This window comes from Choristoneura fumiferana, chromosome Z (genome assembly GCF_025370935.1).
Source record: "Choristoneura fumiferana chromosome Z, NRCan_CFum_1, whole genome shotgun sequence".
Classification (NCBI taxonomy): domain Eukaryota; kingdom Metazoa; phylum Arthropoda; class Insecta; order Lepidoptera; family Tortricidae; genus Choristoneura; species Choristoneura fumiferana.
This window is the reverse complement of record NC_133472.1, coordinates 14187245-14211537: the sequence shown is the minus strand read 5'-3', so window position 1 is coordinate 14211537 and position 24293 is coordinate 14187245. Positions and strand designations below refer to the sequence as shown.

Sequence of the window (24293 nt, the reverse complement as noted above, 5' to 3'; positions counted from 1 at the left end):
ACTAACTTAAAGCAGCGAGTTAAAGGGCAAATTGAGAGATACAATACAATTACTCTTTATTGTACAGCAGGTGTGGAGATGTGGGCAAGTGGTGAAAATTTAGGCAACCGAGTTGTTGCGGTGCTACGTGAGTATATGCGATTATATTTTTTTAAAGGAATTGGTTAGGCCGTAGTTTGTTCTGCAGTGTCTGTTTCTGTGGAAGTAAGTATAATACAGGGGCTTCTTTTAGGTATGAAGCATACCTCTTTGTCGTCGGCGGCGACGGGGCGGTACCGCGGCGGCGCGACGGCGTCGGTCGGCGGCGCGGAGAAGCCGTGCACGTAGAGCAGGGCGCCCGCGACGCCCCCGGCCACGGGCCCGGCCCAGTACACCTGAAAACAACGTGTGTATAGTCCTCAGCATCCCACAATATCCATATACTCGTATGAGGTGTTGTATCCAGGCAGATCCGGAATTCGCCAAACTATAAGCGATGAAAAACTTTGATTGAGCGCCGACTGACAAGCACTCTAAAGAGGCTGAGAAGAGGCCAATGTGATTTAGAACACAGTTTATGATTTCCTGGAGGACTCGGAGGGCTATATTGTCCTAATAGAAGTAAAAAAAAAATTACGCCTAAAGACGTCAATTAACTGTGAAACTTTAATGGATCCTAAACATTTTACATTTTTATCTTATTGCAGAATGTAAGTAGATACCTTCATTTCAATAGACGTTTTACGTGCCTACAGCAATTTTGGGATGGCTGTACCTACACACTCGTCGAGACACCACGAAACGAACCGAATACGGCTGCGTACCGTGGCTTCTATTCGCTCTCGGAAGCGTGTCAATTTTTTATGCTCGAGTCAAAGAATAATAACTTTCAACTGGTATAAAGAGTGTCCAGGGTGTGCTCTCGTCGGCCTTCAACATGATGAAAGGCACGCGGGCGAGCGTTCCAACCGCCTCACTTTCCTGGACACTTTTTTGTAAAACTGGCCGAATATTCTGATACAGTTTTTTAGTTATCTGGTAGAAATACAGGAGCTCTAGCAAATAATCGAAAATTACATCAAAATCAACAGCCAATTTGTAAAAAATGTGACCAAAAAACTGAGGCGGTTGAAACACTCGGGTAATTGGCCACGCAACGCGAAAATATGAGTGTGTTACAGCCACTTACCCAGTGGTTGAGCCAGTCGCTCGCTACGAGCGCCGAGCCGAAGGAGCGGGCGGGGTTCATGGCGGAGCCGGTATAGTCCACGGCGAGGAGGTGGCCCAGCGTCACCGTCAGCCCGATGGCCAGCGGCGCCGTCGCCTTGCTGTCCGGCTTGTTCGGGTCGCAGACCTGAGTTAAAACCGTTAAATTAATGTAGGTAGAGTCTTGACGGTTCTGTATAAAGGCTTTTCAACTAGTACATAAAATTATTTTTCATCACACTTGCTCGCCAATTACGTTATTCCATGCCTGTATACTAAAAGACAATGGCCTCAATTGTTCCCGCGGGAATTATGGATTTACGTATAGTTTTCCTCTCCAAGGGAGTTATGACTTTAGTTTTAAAAAGTTAGTAGGTACGTCTTTTCAGACTAAAGAGGTTTCAAGTCAGCCAACGTTTTATTTACATCTTTAAAAATTTGACACGCTTCATGAAACTTCGTTATTTTTATATTTTAAATTTATATCAAAATGTTTTGCAATAAATTTAGTAAATATTTTTTTAGCATGTTGGAATAATTTGGCCGTAAGACCATTCGAATTCTAAACTAAAAACGGTTCTTAGTTTTATCTATGGTAGACGACTCGAAAAAAGTGACAATCAGGGGGGCTACCACGAAATTCGAAAATCGAAGTTCATATCGTTTTCCTGACGCTAATATTATTTAATACGAGAGTGAAAGGGACGGTACGATACGAACTTCGATTTTCGAATTTTGTAGTAGCCCCCTGTATTGGCGGGTAGCCATATTTTATTCAGTTGTTTTCTTAGCGTCTGGCTTTTGCTGAGCTGTGAAGTGTTTGTTTAATTTTTGCATTTTTTTTCTAATGGGCTCTCGTTAGTAATCCCCTTCTTACGCCCCTAAATGCACAATGTACTATAATTATAGCGGTAGTTTGTTGCTCCTACTTTACTCGTATATCAAACAGCGCAATTTGCCATCAATTTGCGTCCTTTTTCTGCACCTTAATATTTAACAACGTACTTACTTATGTAATGTATATATTATGTTTAAATATCTAACTCAGAGCAGAGCTAAGGCTTTATACTACAGGTACTTATTCTGTGACATAAGTCACTCTAAGCTGAGCAAGCCTTTATACAATATTCACCTATTAAATCACATAACACTTAATTAATTGCTAAGGTTAACTTACAAAAGTTTAAAAATCACAAATACATACATTACATAGAACAATAATCGTCTAGGCATAATTCTCGCTCACTTTATATTATAATCAGTTAGTTAAGGTTACTTGTTTACTACCTATAATGGATAACGGTATTGATTAAGTAGAAGTAATCGATTCCATATCTCTGAGGTTTTTGCACGTATTATATGACTAATGGCTCTGCTACTCCATTACCATGTACTCGTATCGATGGACAGTAGAAGTAACTTAATCTCGTGATTCAGCGAACAAAGTATCTGACTGCTAAATTGAGGTCACGGACTACTGTATAATTATTTAGGTATATGAATTAGTTCAGCATTTGAATAAATACCAAGAACTGTGACTGCTGCTTGGGTTTGGGTAACTACCAATACCGACATGTTTTAATAGGAAAATCAATTTCAGCTGATACCTTACCAATCTAAGATACCTACGAAATTCAAATTCAACGCTGTTCCGCTGGCAGGAAATTTATACTTATGAATGTCGGTGGCCAATCGTAAAATCCGCCAGATCACGAAATTCCTAGGCATATCATGAAACGGTGCCATTTCAATGATATGCCTAAAAGTTGGCCAGGCATATCACGATGTGCCTCAGAAACAATACGGCAGATCGATTAGAGCAACGCATTCGTAAAAGAAAAATTTAGGTACGACGAGCGAAGTGAGGAGTGGTTAGTATGAATTCTGACCACAACGCACGAGCCGAGCGAGCGAAGCGAGCGTACCGCGGCAGCGGCTGGCAGAGTGCCAGAACCGATGAGGCGGCGTTTCATGATATGCCTAGGAATTTCACGATCTGCCTAAATGTCACTAGGCAATTCGTTCTGGCGAATTTTACGATCGGCCGCCGACATGAATAACTACATAAACTAATGGAGCCTTATTTTTTAGACGGATGTTACTTATCGATCATTGTGAGGTCCATTCTTTAGCCTGTTTCTTTTGTGAGCTACAAGCGACAAATATTGTAGATAATCACGCGACGGCATACTAAGTAAAATGAGGCTGTCTGATGTTTTATTACGGTCTTCGTTTATAAACTCTACATATATCTACTTCGCCTTCGGGAGCGTCTATACTGAGTAAGTATAGTCTGGTTTAAAGTCCCGAATCACTTTCTTGTTTTGTCGCATTAACACTGTTGTTGTCCTGAATGGTTTTAAGTTTGTTACTGACTGTACTTTATTCCATCCGTCCTTTTCTTTGCTCGTAGGAACGTTTGTAGACCTTCAGCAAGTAGTTTTAAGGGCCTTAGTATACCTAATTAGTGTAAATTATAGAACAATTCCTACTTTAGAATATACTGTGGAAAGCGACTAGCATTACGTAGTCTTTAACACCCATACATCAACTCGAAAGATTTATATTGATGACTCATCTACCAAAATAATATGCTAATATCCATCATTAAGTTATACATAATGCAGCAAAAAACCTATACCAGCCACCGCATATTTTTTTTATCATACTCATGTAACGTAACTAAATGTAAAACTGAGTTGAATAAGTATCAGTGATCAGTGGGATGACTAGCTATTGAATGCTTATGAATTGACGTAGAAGTTATTATAATATCGATAGGTGCTTATTTCAACAGACAAACCCCGCAGGCGCGAGAACTCAGGTGACATTGAATAATTACCTGCAGCCAGATAATGTTTTGTCATTGAACCGTCGTTATTTTTATACAAATTAGCTGAAAAATCAATGGAATAGGAATATTTATGCATGTTCTCTAATCATGGTATTCATTCTAATGACAATTGATATGTATTAATGAACTTACTTAATTGTATGTATCGAAATATTATTTGAAACAAATGTTTTTTGTTAATCTTAAAATCCGACATGTTCTCAGTTACTTACAGACGATAAATAAGCGAAAAACGAAAAAAAATACAGGTCAAAATGTATTTATAATAAATTGTATCTAAATATCTTTATATTAGTAGGTAGTTCTTGTATATTTATTTACTTATATTGGGGATTTTGGAAACCGCTCTAACGATTTCATTAGCCAAGGAATTTATGTCGTGATTTTTTAAAGTTGTATCTAATAAGTAAATACTCGTTACAGGCATGGGTTGCATGCATGGTGCCGTAGCCCTGACCAAATACACGTAGGTATTCAAATAAATTTAATTTGTAACATTGATTTTATTGAAATAATTACTCGAGATACATGTACCTACCTACATATTTTATGTGAGTCACGGCTAGACATGCTTAATTAAAAACAAAACATACGATTGATTTTATTTTATTTAAACTAACTTCTTTGTCTGCGTAAGATGAGTATAAACGGTAAAGATTAAAAGCTAAAATAACGAAAGTTTATATTGTCGAATGGTTAGATAATCTACGTCCAATATATCGAAAATATATTTATCTACAAAAGTGACATCGAAAGATATAAATATCGAAGTCCAAAATATCGAAGTACAGAGTATCGAATATCCTATGTATGAACGTGACAGGGTTGACGGAGCTCCGCTTCGCGGAGCTCCTATTCTGTTCAGTTGAGGCGCTTCGCGCCTTGACGTAAAATATGAAAAGCGTTTAACCGCTCTACATTTTATTATCAACATTGACGAATATGTGAACTACAATAAATTCGTTTTAATTCCTTTTTTTCTAAACATAGTTATAATTATTGAGTGCCCTTTCAGGGCGTCATGGACTAACTAGATATTATTAATATACTTAGATGACAATGGATAGCCAAAGCCAATTGGTTAGAGAACCTGACTAGTTAGTGACTAGTGTGTATTTGTCTTGTCTAGGTATTGGTTTACCCATTGCCTAGTATCCATACTAAAAGCTTTTCCTAGTTTTAGACTAGAGGTCAATAGGTTTAAATTTTCCTATGATACTCGTACTTATTTAATTTTTTTTAAAGTAATTTTCGTATTTTAATTGGTTGTGCTTTCAAGTTAGTGGCAGTGACATAGCTATGGTAGCTATTGTGTGCGGCAATTCAGCAAATAGTTAAGCAAGATAAGTATTGCGCTTACCCCACAAACGACGAAGACGAGAACGAAGCCGAGGAAGAACTCGATGCCGAAGCCCTGTAGCGGGGTGACGTCGGTGCCGAGCGCGGTGACGCCGAGCTTGCCGGCGGCGCGGTCCGGCGTCAGCGCCTTGAGCAGCCCCGAGCCCGCGGTGGCGCCCGCGCACTGCGCGATCACGTACAGCACCGCGCGCGCGGGCTTCACGCGGCCCGCCGCCGCGAGCCCTGCCGTCACCGCTGGGTTGACGTGACCGCCTGACACGTGTCCTATCGCCTGGGACATCACCATTTTATTAACTTTTTTACACTAAAGCCGACAAATCGGCAGCGTTTAACTTGGTGGTAGGTTATTACTGCCGCCAGTATGATCCATACCATACCGTAGGTGTCCATTAGGACTGCTGGCGCGTTGCCGGCCTTGCCCGAAAAGGCACACTCGCCTTTTAAAGGTATTCATGTCGTAGCATGTTGGGAACACCCGAGCCACCAGTCTATTTATTCCATATTTTGCACTTTGCACGTATGGTGTAAGAAAGATCGCTTGATGGTGATGTTATATCTACTCTAAAGTTTTGCGTAAGTTAGAAATTAGTACTAAAATACTGTCATGTAGGTATAGGACATTTACAGACTAAAAAACAATTACATACCTACTAAATACGTAAGCTCGAAAAAACAGTAATGTACAGAGTAGTCAGGCTAACGTTTAGAGAGTACCTAAACGATATCTCTATCAGCTGTTTTGGATCTTTGTGTCACTAATGAATATCGATGTCAGCCGTTGGTTTGGTACCGCATATTATTTTATTATAATATAGTTATTTAGGTATGATTTATAATGTCAAATAATATGTTTTGATAAGAAATTAAACATGTGTTACTTTTAGTTAAAACGGAAACGATGTCAGGATATGTGTTCTTAGTATGTATGAATATAAAGTAGGAATTAATTTATTCGGATCTTGCGTCATGGACGACCGATGTGGTTAGTCAGAACCACGGGTTTTTAACCACTTTTATTTTTGGTCAATATTTCCAAAAATATGAGTCAGCGGAAGATAAAACGTCGTAAAGGTCCAATCTTTTTAGATAGGATTAGATTTTTTTGATTTTATGGGTGTGATTTCTAAGTAACCAATGAATGCGTCAGATATCAAGCAGGCAAAAATAGGCGAGATACTATCAAGTACGTCTTTTAACCTAGACCTAGCGACCGTGAGCGAACAGTGACACAGTCAATTCACAGTCACAGAGAACCATCAGTTTTGCCACTGTCAAAATGGTAACATTGTTAAATAGAAATAAAGAATGAAAAACATACGGAAACGATGGCAAAGACAGAGAGACCGAAGGCGAGGGCGATGAGCACGATGTCAGGCGCAGCGTTGGAATTCGCGATGTTCACGCATGCGCCGCATCCAAACAGATTCAGAAGAAGGTTTCCTTAAAAAAAAATTTTATAGTATTTAAGAACTAATGCTGCCTAGGGATGATCAAATATACAAAAATCTCTACATGTGATGTAACATTATAGACATTAATATACTTTACATATTTAAACATACTAACAAGAGCTGTATAGGAAGGAAGTACTTTAGTACAAGATAATTAAAACGTATTTCAAGATTAATAAATGAAATGAAATAGTATAATTTGCTGTAAATATATTTTGTCCCACCTATAAACTCAGCAAGGAAGGCTCTGCTGATACTCGCCGCTCCACCCGCCAGCTCGTCCAAACCGAGTTTCGTTCCCAACTCACCCATGGCTGCTTATACTGTAAAAAATAACAATTAGTTTATACCTACATTTTTATCACCCATATTGTCGCACATCTTTAATAAAGTCACACCTAGGTACCTACATAATTATGAGCTCTAATAATGGGTGGGTACGTACATATTCGATTCGTGGGCTCACGCACTCTTCACGGTTCCAGGAAACGCGTTAATTGTTATGATCATTTACATAGATAACATGGAATCTCAACGCCCCTTTATTACCCTACGGGGATTGCGACATAGTCCGCTAGTTTACTAAATCAGATAAAATTCGTTTGTTCCGACGATAACCATTATTCAGTGAATACGTTGGCGGCAACCGTTATGTTGTTAACAAAGAGCATCGGTGACTCGGCGATAATTTATCCGTCAAGTGTAATGAGAGCCTAAATAGACGAATTGCTATGTGTAGCTGAAACCGGACATGAATTATTCTAATTAGTGCATTTCACGGTCCGAATGTCGCGTCGTTCGCGTCCCGCGGCGACCGGGCTCTGGTCGGGGTATCACGCCATTAACGGGAAATTTGGAAAATTTACTTCCGTTATCGTTACTATAGAGTTATGTTTACTGAGCTTAATATTAATTAGACGTTGCAGTTGGTTATCTCTTCCGGTATGTCAATAATTACATAGAGAGCGCTATCTACAGGTAGGTAGGTATAATTTCATGGGTCACTAAAATCATATCTGTTTAAAATACGGCATTATATCAAGAAGTAACACAGCTCTTCTGTTTTATAAATGAAAACTAAAATAATGTGATAAAATTCATATTTATAACTAAAAAAAAAGTGAATTCATTAAGGCAGCAGCTGAACTCATCCTTTGCGGGTACTTAAGTAGGTATGTGTGTAGTTAGCCATGACCGCAGCCCTAGGTCTCGCCATAAAAGTTAACTACACATTGAAGATAAAAGCAATACCTGACAAGCAGCACAAACCATATACAATACTAATATGCATAATAAGTTTGTGCTGCCCGCAGCATCTAACCTACCAGTTACCTTCGCCGCTTTGCAGAAAAGTTACGTGCCTATACTGGGGTATCGGTAGCAGTGTTTGTTCTTGACTTAAATATACTTACATAGTGTGAAGACGCTAATGTTTTACGAAAACATTGATAAAGGAGTTCCTTACAGTTTATTTGCATTTTTGGATATTACTTATACAATGAAAATGTTCCTTTACATTCAGGGACTGATTAAGTTATGCTTTTAAAGATTGGTATTATGTTATTTGGAAGTCATTTATATTGTTCGCCTGGTACACAATGTGCGATTTGCATACTGTATAGAAATCTGTTTCTGAACAAAAAAATAAGTGATCTCTGAGTAGATAGTGATTAATAGACACTACTACTAATTAGCAGTAGCAGTAGTGTGGAGTAATGGATATTAGTTAGGCAACCCGAAGATAGAGAGTAACATGAGTTAAGTATGTCTCATATGCTGCATTTAACATTAACCTTTCTTTGCCATAGGTACCTACTTGTCATCAAATGATTGATGTCACGTAAAAAAATTAGGCAAACCCGCGGGTAAGCGGTTGTCACGTCACGGTGCCACACCGCTGCTACTTAGGTACAAACGATTTGAATAAATAATCAAATCAAATACAGAACATACAGTAGATAGGTACCTAATCATGTAGGTAACGCAGGGGTAGTCTAGAAACAGTAATGGCCCACAATGTCGGCTGACCTCGGGTGTTTGACGGCCCAAAAAATATCGTACTGGCTTAAAGTATGACGATTAGATGTATTATATGTCGATAACATCGTGTTAACGATGGGGAATGATGGCATGCAGGGACATTAGTTGGGAAGTTCAAGGACTGTTCACAAACAAATATTAGAGTAGAAAGTCACCCTGCCCACTCCCGCGGTGTCTCCGTCATGTTCAAATGGATTTTATAAGCAAAGTTATTACTGTACCTTTACGTATATTATATGTAAACACAGACTCACTTAAGCACTTTTCTTCGTGCGTTCTTTTTCTAGTAAATTTGAGCGTCCTAAGTGCGGCATATGTAAGAATCTATTTTTAGGTAGATATGACTTAAGTAAACTTTGTTTATGCATTCAAGACTTTTTACTTTTGTGGCCATAAGTTCATTGTATCTTTCCATATAATCTTAGTAACAAAGATAAAAGATAACTTAAGATTATTCTCAAAACACTATATATAACTAATTACCTACCTAACTACATACTTGAGTCTTCACAAAAATTGACCCGACTTCAAGAAATCATGAAAATAATCTTTTACCAGTTGAAGTCCGTGTCTGCATGAGCCGGCTGGAGTTTTTTGAGTTGATTAAATTTAAGTTTTTTTTTCTATTTTTACCTGATTTAAAGAAGGAGGAGGTCAATTCGACTGTATATGTATTTAAGCGTAAGTAACTAATTCAATTACAATAGCTTAATGTCAACTGCTTGTTACGATTACAAAAATTATTTTATCCGATGCAGACGTACGAGTATTTCCAGTGCCCATTTGTGGTGTTCAAGAACAAATGCACGAGTTACTACGAGTACTAAATAGGTACACTCAAATCACATAGGCACATATACGTTACAACCTAGTTATGTGTATTGTGACATAGGTGTCGCTACAATATCTGATTATTTCCCTTGATTTCCCTAAGATAGCCTGGTGAGAATGGGACCTAATTGAAAGCATTTCCATTTCTAGGAAAAAAAAAAAACAAATCGTTTTATACATGACGGGAGTTCTCTGGTATTACTATAATTGTTCAACTATATTATTGTTAGAGCGGTCGAATATCGTTTGTAAAAATCTAATTACTATTAATAAAGTAGGTACAAAAGCATAATATCGGTTTACCATCTCGGGCCTTACTAACCCTTTACGTAATATGCCTAAAAAGCATTGGTAAGTATACTCGTATTTTATTCCACCACATGGTTTCTACATCTAAACCATTTTAACCGTATTACTTAGTTCATGACCTCCCAGAAGTTGATTACAATAAACAATTACATTTCAACAGTTGCAAGTTTCGTTTTACTACTACCTTTTTGCAGGTAATCTACGAAATTTTATTTCTTGTAAATTCCATATGCTCAGATATCTAGAGTGTTGCAAATTATGCATTTGTACTTTCATTGGAAATTCCTTGATTACACAGTATTACAAGCATGAGCCTGTATTTAAAATACATTTGCGTATACATGTACCGTGTGCTGAATATAATTCGCTTGAGAACATCAAAATGATACGCACGTTACGAAGTTTGTATTGTAATATACGTTTACTTCTAAACATTCCTCCATACATTACGTAGGTTAGGTATAGGTACTCTTTTGACCACAGAGCAGAAATACAAAATTGAAAGGTCAATTCAGCTACTACCTACTATAAGTACTCGTATTTCCAGTCGAAAAGCTTCGCATTCGTCCGTATTATTTTTCTAATTTTGGTAGAGTCGGTAACTATTTATGTACTTCAACGTCTTTTGTCTTCTAGGGTTGATTAACCCGCATACCGTGCTTGGCTTGTACCTAATAAAATACATAATAGGAAAATATACTCAGCGACACAAACTGGCCCACTACATACAAAATTACCTATTATATTTATACATTTACCTATTACATTTACATACATTTGAGGGCCAGATTTTTTGCCGCTTGGTCAAATCAAAGAGTAAGTATATAGTTAATCACTATGTTTTAAGTCAAGTAGTAAACTAAGGCCAGCGAAAGCTGTCCAAGTATTTTTTTACGAAAGTTTAATCTGGTATAATTTTTGAGACTGTCAAAATTGACCAATTGTCATTCTTACCCGGCTTAGATAATTTTGATATTTCTGCTTTAAGAAATAAATGAATTATTTTTTGTTTAATTCAACCTCCCATCCTCAGAATGGAAAATTTTATAAGATTATGTTAGAATTATAATTATTAGTATAATAGTTTAAGAGAAAATTAAAGTATACCAACAATGTCAACTAAAATTAAAATAAACAATTCGAGTTAAATAATTATTAATTAATTATTATTTATTAATTTTGTTAGAATTAAAATGTTAGAAGATATATTCCATGCCAATCTGTTCAAAATGGTCCTAAAATTAATGCGTCTGGACTGTACGTAAATGGGCACTGACAAAGGTAATAAAATTTACCAAGGGACTACTAAAGAGCATCATCAATTTTCACACATTACTATAATGAATGTTGATGCAGCTTGAAGTCTCGAGTATAATTTAATATCTGGAAAATTTAAATAAATATCTAAGTATCAACATCGTTTAATCAGTGTACAGCAAGTGTTGTTAGCCTCATTTTTTTAATTTGCCGCGGTTTGTCTGGGACAGCTTTCGTTGGCCAGTCTATCATTGAATCTGTGGAACATCAGGACATTTGATTTCCTGATACTTTTCACGCTTTTCACATTATGGTAATAAGTATAACATTTACTACGAATTAGATGTCAATGCGCTCTTGATTACTCTTTGTATGAGCTGTTATAATATTGCCGAAAATGTTCCCTCCTCCAGCGGGCAAGTCAAAGATCTGTATCATAACTTGTTTGACTCGAACATGAGGTCCCTACGCTCCAGTGCACATACCAGTTTGGTCAGGAAAAAAAGCCCAAAAAACAAAACTAATATGAGGCAAGCTTTCAAATTATATTTTTTATACGTACTTAGAGAAACTATAAGAAACTATAAGTATCTACGTTAAAGTGTAATACACTCCGTGAGCTCTTAAAAAAACCTTCGGATTTTAGAAGCATACTTCGGGTATTGACGATGACACGCGATCGTGATATGCGGTTCTGTTCTGTTATTTACTTGCAAAATTTCATGACTCTAAGCCCAGCAGTTATTAGTTCGAGATTTTATCCCTATCCCGTGGGAACATCGGGATAAAAAGTAGCCTATGTATTATTCCAGACGTCCAGCTATCTACATACCAAATATCATGACTCTAAGCCCAGCGGTTGTTATTTACATATTTTATCCCTATCCCGTGGGAAAATTAGAATAAGAAGTATCTTATGTTTTAAACCAGATTATAAACTAACTTTTCGCCAAATTTCATCCAAATCCGTTGTGCCGTTTCAGCGTGAAGAAATAACAAACATTCTCACTCACTCACAAACTTTCACATTCATATTAGTAGTATAATATTAGTAGGAATAACATGGCACGTAATATGGGCCACATGGAGCACCATGCAGCCAGAACAGACCAGCAGGTCAGAACAGTGAAACCGGGGCGAGAGTATTTAAAAAAGTACCTACGAGTACCTACTAGTTTGAAAACCGCACGCATAACTACAAATCTGAACTATAACAAACTTTATGATTTGTGTACGGAACGCGTCTGTTGACGCCTCTGCAAGCCTTGGGCAGCTCGTAATGCACAAATATTCAGTGACAACGTGCCAACAATTGTATCATTTAATAACTTTATGATCGTCTGCGAGATCGCGTAATGTTATGGGCGTAGGTAGGCAGTAACTATTAGGACTTATGCTTATAGCTTGTTTATTTATGTCTCTCAGCAACCTGATCCAAAATAGGCTACTGCTGGGGCTGGTAAATGTTTTACAAGGTTAAAACAGTTCAAAGTTATAAAATTGTTCTAAAAATTCAATGGATTTAGCTGTAAGACAAGATGTGGTTTAAAAATAGTGTTATAAACATTATAATCCAAGACATTCTGACATGAAACTTGATTTGCACGAAATGTAGAGCTAAGTACGTATGTAATTTCAAAACCCTAGAAAGTCGTCGTTGATAAGTAGGTACATTTCTGAGAGTGAAGTGCATGCATTGTAAATGGGCCCTAAAAACAAAAAATTGCTCGAGCTCTAAACTCTCCAGCAAAATGTAAGTATTTTACACACACTCCATTGTTCTCTAGTCTAAATATATAAAAATCAAAGGTGACTGACTGACATAGTGATCTATCAACGCACAGCCCAAACCACTGGACGGATCGAGCTGAAATTTGGCATGCAGGTAGATGTTATGACGTAGGCATCCGCTAAGAAAGGATTGTATTCATGTTTTTAGTTGTCGTGTGTATTTCTTAACTAAAGAGCAGGTATTTGCAATGTTTTACATGTAGGTATACAAAGAGTTGAACTGGTTAACTTAACTATGCTGCCCTTCTAAGCTAAAAGGCGCTACCTATCTCAAAAAATCGCTTTGTCGTTATTAAAACCATGTGATGCAGAATGTCTTAAGCTAACAATAATAGATTAAAAACTCAAAATTGTTTATTTTTAATTAGCGCCTTTTAGCTTCGGAGGGCAGTATGGTAGTGTGTACCTACAATTGTATCTTATCGTTTGATATCAATCACACTGCGTCTGTTTCAAGAAAAAGTTTATTTTAAGTATTTTTTAGCTGGTGTCACGCCTGGTTATTTGTGTTTTTTATTGATAACGATAATAATAATCAATAACCTGTGTAACAGCGGCACTATACTGCGTTATCACAAGTGACGCAAGCGACGTTCGCTGCAGGCTCACGAGGGGATTAAGTGGCGACGAATCCTTGATTCATAATTCGTCCCTTAGGACAAACTATTGACTAAACGTATTACAGTCAGCCTTCGTGACTCCATAATTGACAGATGCGCAGTGCCAGCGGCCTTTACCTGCATGCAATCATTACCCGCTGCTGTAGCGAGAATTAACTATTAATTATTCATTACAGTTTATATACAATGCGGGGTCGTGAAGAACTAACTTATGACATGCACCGGATATAATACGAGCGATGCAATCACAGCTTGGCTTACGACATGCAATAATTGAAAATGAATGGAAAATAAACGTAATTGATTCGCCTCCAGTTTCCATTTACCTACCTAGTTAGGTAAATTAGTCAGAGATAAAGAATCATACCTCAATCAATCAAGTCCATAATAGTATGATAATAGTAGACTGGTTTTTCTTGTATAGGATCTCTTGGGAGTGAAAAAAAAAATGAAGTATATTTTCTGTACTCTGAGGGGATAAAGAACATGAATGCGATGTTTACATCTTTTAAAATAATATGCGGACGAAAGAAATTGGTCCACTTTAAATACGAGTAGAGCGTTATGATGATTCGCTTGATAGATCTAGGAAACTAGACACATGGCAAGTTAGCAACGAGGTAATAGTCTTCTTCCCTCGGGGAGACGCGACGTTTTCTTGCAAATATATATTGTGTCACTGCTACTAATTTAACCACTCTAATTTACTAAGTAAGCACTTAGACCTGAAAACTATGTAGTATGTTACATAGGTAGTTGTTAAGTAGGTACACCCACTATCCGGTGAAAACTATATAGGTATGTTTACTGAATCGAATTTACGCGTTTCAAAGTGATGCAAATGGATTATAATGGCTGTACAAGGATATTTTCGTTATCTCTTTCAACGAAGAGAAACAGCTTTGTCCAAGAATATAATCGTTTTGATATTAATTTTATTGTCTTGTGAGCATTTTGTTTCCGCGTGGAATGTCTCACGCAGGATCCTGAGGCTGGCACAGCGTGGCACCATGCTAAGCGATTCTCTCCAAATCCTCGTCACGATATGCTTACTTAAAGCCCTTTTGCTTACCTACTCATAATTCACTCGTGTACCTACCTCGAAAATTAGTTTTTGTTCTCGCTCGTTTTGGATTGTTGTAACTAAAACCGTTAATCTCTGTGTATATACCTGTGTTTTCTGTACTGCTTACTAAGTGTTGGTGTGCAATAAAGAGTTATTGTATTGTATTGAAGGAGCATTCAACTGGGTTGACTTACTAAATAGGCAACCTACCCTAATATTCCTATGTAATTGCGTGTACGTACCCAATATTTAATGTGTTTCATTTTTAAGGTGCGCCGCTATTACTTACCCGTTTCCTTTGTTAAAGTATATACTAGGTACAAACCCAATTTTTTTATTTACAAAGATTCGTAATCTAAAAGTATGTAAGCTTCACTCAATTGCCACATGATTAAAGAAGCATTATCTTTAAGTCTTAAAATGTAATTGACCGCGCCTACGGCTGCGTTCATATCTCTTAAGTATACAGGATTTTATTTATATAAAAGCCGACAAACGAGCATGCGGGTAATCATCATTCATAAAGTATTTCAAGCTTTTTACATACGAGTATGTTGCGGTCTCTAATAGTTATATGTGTTCCTAGGCCCTTTATTTCCTCTTTAGGTTCTTAGTTAAACACCCAGTTTTTAATTCAGATTACTGATTGATATTATGTATCACATTATACCATTTAACGATTCAGTATAGGTATTATTTTTGCCAAAAAACTGTGATATTTTTAAAATACTCGTACCTACTGTTCACGGATGCCAACACACGGATTACATAGGTATCTAAATACGTTGGTTTTGCAGGGCTACTACGAAACTCGAAACTCGAAGTTCGTGTCGTGCGGTCCCTCTGACACTTATACTATTTAATACGAGAGCGAGAGGGACGGTACGACACGAACTTCGAGTTTCGAACTTTCGAGTTTCGTAGTACCTAGCCCTGCTGCTGAAGGATCTGTTAAAAGAGTACGTTTTACAAGGAATAGAAATAGTTATTTGTGCAACAAGAGAGCAAAGTTGTTTTTTGTTGCGAGTGTTGATTTTGAATCCCGAGTAAGCGAAGGATACTATAATTGAATCACGAGCGTGAGCGAGTGATTCTAGGTTAGAATCCTAAGAGCAGCAAGGGATTCAAACACACGAGATGCAAAAAAACTTTGGTCTCGTGTAACACATACAATTTTTCACCTCAGCAGCGAGAACATATAATTTAAATTATAGGTTAAAATAAAACCACATATATTTAGAAGACAAAAAATATCAAAAACTTTAAAATATAATCCGATTGTGAAGAAATAAATATAGTACTTACTTAATCATATTTAAAACTTTTTCTCGAAAATGATTCACATCTTTAAAAGTTAAACTTCCGGCAAGTAGACAGGTTTTGAATATGGAACGTAAAAGTAGCCAGTATAAAAATAAACCTTTAAATATGATTTTATTAAGATTTATATTGTTTGAAACATGAATATAAATAGATTACTTGCAAATTCATTCAATTTGCCAAATATTTGATCCAACTTTAAGAGATAGGCAGTTGGAACGATTTTATTATAAAAAAAAACAAGAGCAGCGGCTTTCGTACAACGAGGTTGCATACTATATTAAAAGAGTGGGAAAATTGTAACATTTCGGTGTCATATAGTTCACTATGTTTTTTTTAATTTCTCCTCGTGTTTATGTTTTTCAATTTGTCGAAATTATAATTAATTCATTATTGACATATTTTTAATGCTAAATATTTTTTTATTAGGTTGGTATAATGCTTCTTGCTTAATTAAAAAGTAAAATTGTGCGGGATATTCGTTTATTTATGCTCGTTTGATTTGCTAATTTATCTTTGTACTTTTTTTAGTTTATATTTGAGAAACGCACCGTACAAGCTTCGAACAATATGTGGTATACTAAATCCCTCTAATAATGCACTATATACTTAATATAACACACGTTTTGTAATTTTGCGGTTATATGTGTATCCGAACGTTTGTTTGTTTCTTTTTAGGCCTACAGAATTTGAAAATCGAACTTAGTATGGATTTGATCCTCTTTCGCTTTTTTCATATTGAAGTGAAAGTGACAGATCTAAGTCAAGTTCAAATATTTGGAATTCAGTAGTGGACGTCTCACGGAGTGAGCAAAATGCGATTTTGCTCACTGATTTTTCATAGCAAAACTTGCCTGTTTGAGCTGCTGAGGTGAAAAAAAATTTCTTACACGATACCTATCTTACGAATATACTTATCTCTATTCCTATACACTGTGAAAGTGACCCGTTATTTGGTGGGCATTGGGTATATAAAGACCTCGGATACATGTGCCTTTCATGTACCTAATCAGCGATTCATTTCATGTAGGGTGATGTAGTTATTTAGTATTAGCGTGATTTGGGTACTAAAATCAGGATTGTAACTAATGTTAGTGGGATTATCGGACGTTACCGTGCAGGCACAATGCTGAACTAAAACTAGTATTGTTTTAACAATTTTCTACAAATGGCCCGTATTTCTGAATAGTGAGGAAAATCTTAGTTAAGTAATGCTCAATACCACGCTTATCAAGTGTATCAGTAGCTTGGCGAAATAAGCAGGAAACCCGATTCTTTACGCGCCACTAATAACCTTGTTTATTGACAAGAGACGGCTATTTCTTATGAAGTATTTACATAACACTGCACACAGTTTACACAATTTACTCAATCCAACATACGAGCACAGCAACTTAGGTTCTGCGTAAGTCATGTCACGAGGAATCAGATTCTATCTTAAGTATCTATAGGTATAGGCCTGAAACGTATAAGTAGGTACGCACTATAATGAAGACGTTAATAGTGTTATAAACAGCAAACTACTTCATTACGTCTTATCAGAGTTTAATCTAGCAATAACTACTCGGGATTATACATGGGCCTACCTATGTTTGTGTCAATAGATAAATATGGAGAATAAATAAAAGAGCAAGAATTTATCTTCTTAGACGTGTTTATTACGAGAAAAAAATTATCACCACTTTACCACTGCGGATGGACAGAAATTACGAAAAGGGTTTCTTGTAGGAGGACAACGAAACCCTGAAAAAGGGGCAGGCGATCATGTCTAACTATATCTAAATAAATGCTGAACATTTAATAATCTTATAAACTTATTTAATGTGGGTGTGACAAAAAAAAATAATAATATATATAATATAATATAATATTTTTTATTGTATAACTGTTTTATATAAAAAAATATTTTAACTTAGTTTATTATATCATGTATAATGAAGTTTGTATTCTTAAACAAATTATTTAATGTATCTTTGAGACTTTATATAATAATATATAGTACAATAGTGACACTTTAGTACTTTTTGCGGAACGAAATAATATTTTCATATGTATTTCAAATCAACTCGCTTCCTTGGCAGCTCGGATACAAGTCTTATGTAACACCCTTGCGTCCGTTCAATATTATAATATTAAAAAATGGAACTATGCTGCCAGTACTAATTGAACTAAAACAAGGAGTTAGTACAGTACCTACTAGAGGCGCGAATTTAACATCTTCTCAGCAAGTACCTATATAAATTTATGAGATAGATGGAGTTTCGTTAGGCGATCGGTGCTTGCCGCTGCATGTACCTACCCGTGTCGAATCAAATATCAAACCTGCCAGGTTCAAAGCAACTTGGACATGGACTAACGTATTTTATTTAGTAATAACTAGGTACCTACCTACTTATCAATTGCTCGTAAACATCAAGAGACTGATATAGTTTACAGACTATCGACGATTGATGTGTGAAGGGCAGAAAATTTGAAATGTTTCCATACCCTAAACGAATATAATCAATAAAAGCTCACAAAAATTTAAGTACACATTTAAGTATGAGGTTGAGGTGCACAACTTTATGGTTCTTTGGACCTCAACCTTATACTTAAATGATATAATAGTTGCTACGTAAGAAACTACCTAACTACGTGCCGTCTAAAGGCCGCAGGCAGTGTCAATTATCCAAAGCTCTTTTGTTTCTTCTGAGTATAATATTAAATATTATCGTGTATATCACGCGGCCGCGAGAACCGACATAATTGTATCCCAAGAACCGAGGAGGAAAACGATGGGGTTACGCTACGCTCCGGAGAGCCCGTGACTCAGTAATTTTGAAAGAAAAAAAACCCCGACAGCGCTTTTTGCGTTTCGTTTAAATGGGCCGCATCAGAAAAGGACGGAGTACCAAATTCGACTTCCATTAATTTTTTGTTGATCTCTAGACACGCTTTCTAAGCACAATGGAGTCTCAAGTGTTGTAGGAATGCCACAGCTACCCACCTTGGGTAGGTACGATACGTACTTCGCTCGATACTTGTCTTATGTGGGTAAGTTGCTATGTAATAAATTTATGTACGATGTACTCTTAGAGCAACACGGGGAAGCCGCCGTGTTGCTCTAAGGATGTACTCAAGCTATTCTGATAATAATGTGAGAAGACCGACTGAATAAGCAGCTAGGTACTATAAAAAAATTCAATGTTTAGTTTCTTAAACTGATTAATCGTTAGCAATTAAATGACAACGCTCATAATTACAGGTTGATTCTTCTTGCATTCATTCAACGTAAATGTGTAGGCCGCCCGCTGCCAATTAAAAACCTAAGGCAGTAAAGTGATTCAATAAAAACATGGGATTATAATTATATATAACCGTTTCCATTATTGTATTTTATTTCTGTGGAAATGGCAGTGTTTCCGCAGGCATTAAAAATTGTACTTAATCCATTACCTATTAAAGAACCATTGTTCTGTTTTTTGCTTCTTCTGTTCTTTTATTAATACCGTAAAACATTTATTTTAAACACATATATTTTTTCAAAAATATTTGAGGCTTTCACAACTCACTAGACTATCCTATTTATATGTTATTATTTACTTACGTGCCCAGGTGGCCAACGACGATTAGGCAGACCAAGAAAGAGGTGACGGCACCGGGCTTGTAGTTCAAGGGGAAGATCAAGAGGAGGGGTAGAATTTGCATTTCGAAACATTTAAAACATAGCTCTGGACTCTTAGTGTCATGGAGAAGACAACGACAGAAGTCAGTGTTCCAACTTCCACGAGAAGCATATCGACATGAATCATGGCCGTGATTAAGTACCTACACGTTTCGTGCTTTTTGTTGGACGCTGGTAACTGGTTCCGCTTCCAATGTCAAGGCTGTCTACCATGTTGTTAGTCAATAATTGAATATGACGCTGATGCAGAAATAAGGTAATTGCTGTAGTTTTTTATAATAATATATATTTTATACGTCACGCTATGTATAAGTGGAGCTTTTAAAAGATTTTTTACCGAAATGCAGTCGAAGTTCGATAACTCGCTTTTGATGGAAACCGTTGCTGCACTTGTTTTGTTACGCTTGAATTTGGCGGGTTTGTAATACCTTCCACTGAGGAAAAGGTATGCCCCTTATGTCACTCAAGATTGACCCGATTGACTTGTTACTGTTATTGTTGGAAAGCTAATCTGAAAAGCGAAGGAAATGAAGGCTGTCGGGAAAGCAAAAACGCGATCCCATTACTATTATATAAATTCATGTAAATTAGGATAAATAATATCTATTTATGCTGTGCGGAGCCTAAAATTGGTGTATCTAGTTAATATAACAATAATAATAAAAAATAACAAAAAATGGAACTGACTTCATAAAACCTTGAAAATAATTTTCTACTAGTTTGAAGTCAGTGCCTCAGCACGAGCCAGCAGGAGTGGAACTATATAGTCGTCCATCTCACCTACATACTTGGGCTTCAATCACTCCTGCTGGCTCGTGCTGAGGCACCGACTTCAAACTAGTAGAAAATTATTTTCAAGGTTTTTGAAGTCGGTTCTATTTTTGTTAAAAAAATTTTTTTATTGTTTTGTAGCCAAAGTGCATCTCACAACGATTCCATTAAGCTCAAACACAGTATAGTTAATAATTCGAGGGTTGCCATCGATTTCTCTAAGATCCCATCATCAGATGTATAGTATGTCCTTTAGAACTAAAACTAATTTTGAAATTAGGGCCACTTTTGGCGGAGTTATCGCGTAACAAACACAAAAAAAATACACTCGAATTGAGAACCTCCTCCTTTTTTTGAAGTCGGTTAAAAAGTAGGCGTACCTATATACAGTTTTTCTATTATCACACAGTGAAATTGAATAATCCTTTCGGATGTCCATCAGGTGAAACTGTGACCGAATGGACAAAATATGTATGTACACTGCGTCCCATCTGTAAATATCTCGTAAGTTCCTAAATGAATCCTTTATCCCTTTGAAGCGCGTAATTGTTCTCATAAACGGTCTGCCAACAATAGAAGCGTAATCACTAATCAATCACTCGCAAGATATTGTGGGCGATAAGTTATTTCGAACTAAGCAGGAAATTATTGTTCGGTATTAAAATGCGGATTTTTTCTTATTGTTCGAAAGTTACAAATTACCAGTTAGAGTTCAAGGGCAGCCTTATAAAATAAATGGTAAAGCGACGCTTAGTATACATCGCCGGACATCCGGTCCGCATTTCCATATCGTATTTCACGGGCCCGGCCCGCCTTCCCTGCATATTGCTATTACGTGGTTTTCACGCCACTTTTCGGTTTATTTTTAAACATAGAAACTAGTTTAAGAATTCACCCCGGTATTTCCTAGTAAATAATTATAGTCCAAATTACTATATACTTAGTTAAAATGCAATGCTATAAAATGACGTTAATTAAATAAAAGCTAAACCCTAGTGATGGTCAAAGAAAATACATAGGTATATTTCTTATCTTTGAAAGTGACAGCATTCAAGTAGCGGCAATTATCATTTTCAGTAAACAATCTTAATCTTTTCTTACCACGTTACATCAACATCACACTCGTTGATGTAGGTACATTTTTATAACATGTCGGCGCTGTCATTTTATACGGAAAGCAAAGTGTAACTCATGTACATAAAGTAGATTACTATATCACTGTTAATTTTGATTTTCTGACATGATCCGTTTAAAAACTACGAAGTACTCGTAAGTACATCAAGAATTTTGTAAGACTTAGGTAACTAGTTGCCTGGGTGCCTGAGGAAAACAAAGACATGAATATGACAGGCGTCCTTCTTAGGTCTGTGAGTGACGAGTTAGCTGAATAGTGGCGATTCGCTACGGGTAGAGCCCGACATATTGAGCTATTTTGTCCGCCTCACAGCACTTGTCATGTAAGGCAAATCTACTCAGAAGCCGGTCCGTGGTTGCATGCCAGGGCCAATCGTCACCGGCGACATGAATACTTGCAAGCCGTGTAGGTACATGTCGCATGGTTATCATTATCATTACACACATTGATTACAAAGATGGATACGGTATGGACTTAACTATATCAGACATAGACTGTATATCTGTGGGCTGTATTGTTTAATGTACAGGCGCTCACGATTGCATTCCCTACCTCTGTCTATCATCATCCAGTAACTTGGAGACAAAACGTAAAGCTTCGTATGTGTAGAAAACAGTTAATCGGTAGAATATCTTCATAATTACAGATTGATCATAAGTCAGTCTAAAATTTATAAAACATAACTTTTAACATGTTTTAGTAGATAATTTTTATTTTATATAAATTAAAAATCGTATTTATGCTACATCTACGCGACATAAAATGTTTTTTTTTTCAAAAATGTCCGTAAAAGTTGACATTATTCTTTACATATCAGAAGGTGAAGTGCATAGTTTATGGTCAGCGAAAAATTAAAAAGTTAAAAAGATTGCAGGCGCGCTAGCTCGAAAATAATAAATTAGCGCGCCTGCAGTCAGTCACAAATTTTTTAAAAAGTTAAAAAGGCCATGGAAATGTTGGCACAAGTCGTATACAGCCAAATCTAATGGGCGGTATCAGATATTTTGTTGGAACTTCGGACTTTTTATTGGGTCTGAAACAGCTTGTGGTGTTTTCGGTGGAAAATACACCTGCAGTTTATTTTTAATGAAAAAAGGTGGGAAAGCATAAGAAAAATAATTGGAATAAAATTAAATGTTATGATATATTTTGAGAAAAAGTTTAGTCTATTTCAGAATTATTCATCATTTTTGAGAAAAGCTTTATATTAGTCTCGGCTGGAATAGCAATTGCTGGCTTCGTATTAGTTAAACGGACTCGCAAGCTCGTTCAGCCAGCAATTGCCTACTTCCAGGCCACGACAATAATCTTCTATTTATGCTCTAGTTCTAGTTCATAACGTAAAATCTTTGTCTAAGACCAAGGCAATCAGGTGCAAACAGCCACAAACAAAGAAGTTTCTACATGTAATTTTTAATAATTTTTGATTTATATAAAACTAAAAATTAATCAAATCAATCAAAATAGATCAATAAAACTAAAAATGTATAATTATATAATGATGCATGAACAATAAAAGGTACATAGTAAGTGAAAAATTGTTTCCACGTTTGCTATTAATTCATTTCCTCGCCATCGAAGTGAAAAGCAGAGTTTAGAACTCGAGCATTAAACCCCCTCGACGTGTCCATCACCCTCGCCGTACCGGCTCAATCGCAAGCCTCTCGAAGTGAAAAGCAGAGAGTTAAGTGTAAAACTCGAGTTTTACACTGCTTTTCACTTCGATTGCGAGGAAATTAAATAGCAACAGTGGAAACAATTGTTCACTTGCTAGGTACTGCATTGCTGTATAATTATTAATTTTTAGTTTTATTGATTTATTTTGATTGACTTTATTGATTTATTGATAAAATAATACAGAAACTTTTTTGTTTGTGGCCGTTGACACCTGATGTTTAAGTACCTGGTCTTAGACGAAGATTTTACTTTATGCACTACTTAGAGCATAAAAATTCATTTTACTTATGTCCCCTAGATCCAGTATAAATACGAACCTTGCAAACATGAGAAGTGAAAATGATCCTTTTTAGGGTTCCGGAGCCAAAATGGCAAAAACGGAACTCTTATAGTTTCGCCATGTCTGTCTGTCTGTCCGTCCGTCCGCGGCTTTGCTCAGGGACTAGCAATGCTAGAAAGCTGTAATTTTGCACGAATATGTATGTAAACTATGCCGACAAAATGGTACACTAAAAATAAAAATGTTTTCTAGTGTACCTACCATAGACGTAAAGTGGGGGTGTTTTTTTTTCTCATCCAACCTATGTAGTGTGGGGTATCGTTGGACAGGTCTTTTAAATCATTAGGGGGTTGCTAAAACGATTTTTCGATTGAGTGATTTGTTTGCAAAATATTCAACTTTAAAGTGCGAATTTTCATTAAAATCGAGCGTCCCCCCCTCTAAAATCTAAACCGGTGGGTGGAAAATTTTGAAATAATTCAGAATGGTAGTAAATATATCAAACTTTCAAGGAAAACTATAACGGCTAAGTATAAATACGAAATCCTTAGAAAAATATTACTTTTTTTTTCGTAATGGCTACGGAACCCTATTTTGGGCGTGTCCGACACGCTCTTGGCCGGTTTTTATTATATTTTGTAAAGCGGAGGCGTAATCCCTGTGCTAACGAGCCAGTGGCTAGC

The 24293-nt window shown here is 36.6% G+C and overlaps 1 protein-coding gene across 2 annotated transcripts in view; it reads right to left on the bottom strand.

Annotated features, from left to right (window-relative positions):
- The window catches only part of Prip (aquaporin prip), a 30206-nt gene that overhangs the window by 3731 nt on the left and 2182 nt on the right, over positions 1–24293 (bottom strand). For both annotated transcript variants that reach the window (XM_074088379.1, XM_074088388.1), the window contains exons 2-6: positions 7074–7172; positions 6717–6838; positions 5400–5669; positions 1169–1333; positions 246–374 (exon numbers count right to left, since the gene is read on the bottom strand). In XM_074088379.1, the coding sequence (XP_073944480.1) occupies positions 246–374; positions 1169–1333; positions 5400–5669; positions 6717–6838; positions 7074–7161 (774 nt within the window). In that variant the 5' untranslated portion in view covers positions 7162–7172. The remainder of the gene's footprint in view (positions 1–245; positions 375–1168; positions 1334–5399; positions 5670–6716; positions 6839–7073; positions 7173–24293) is intronic.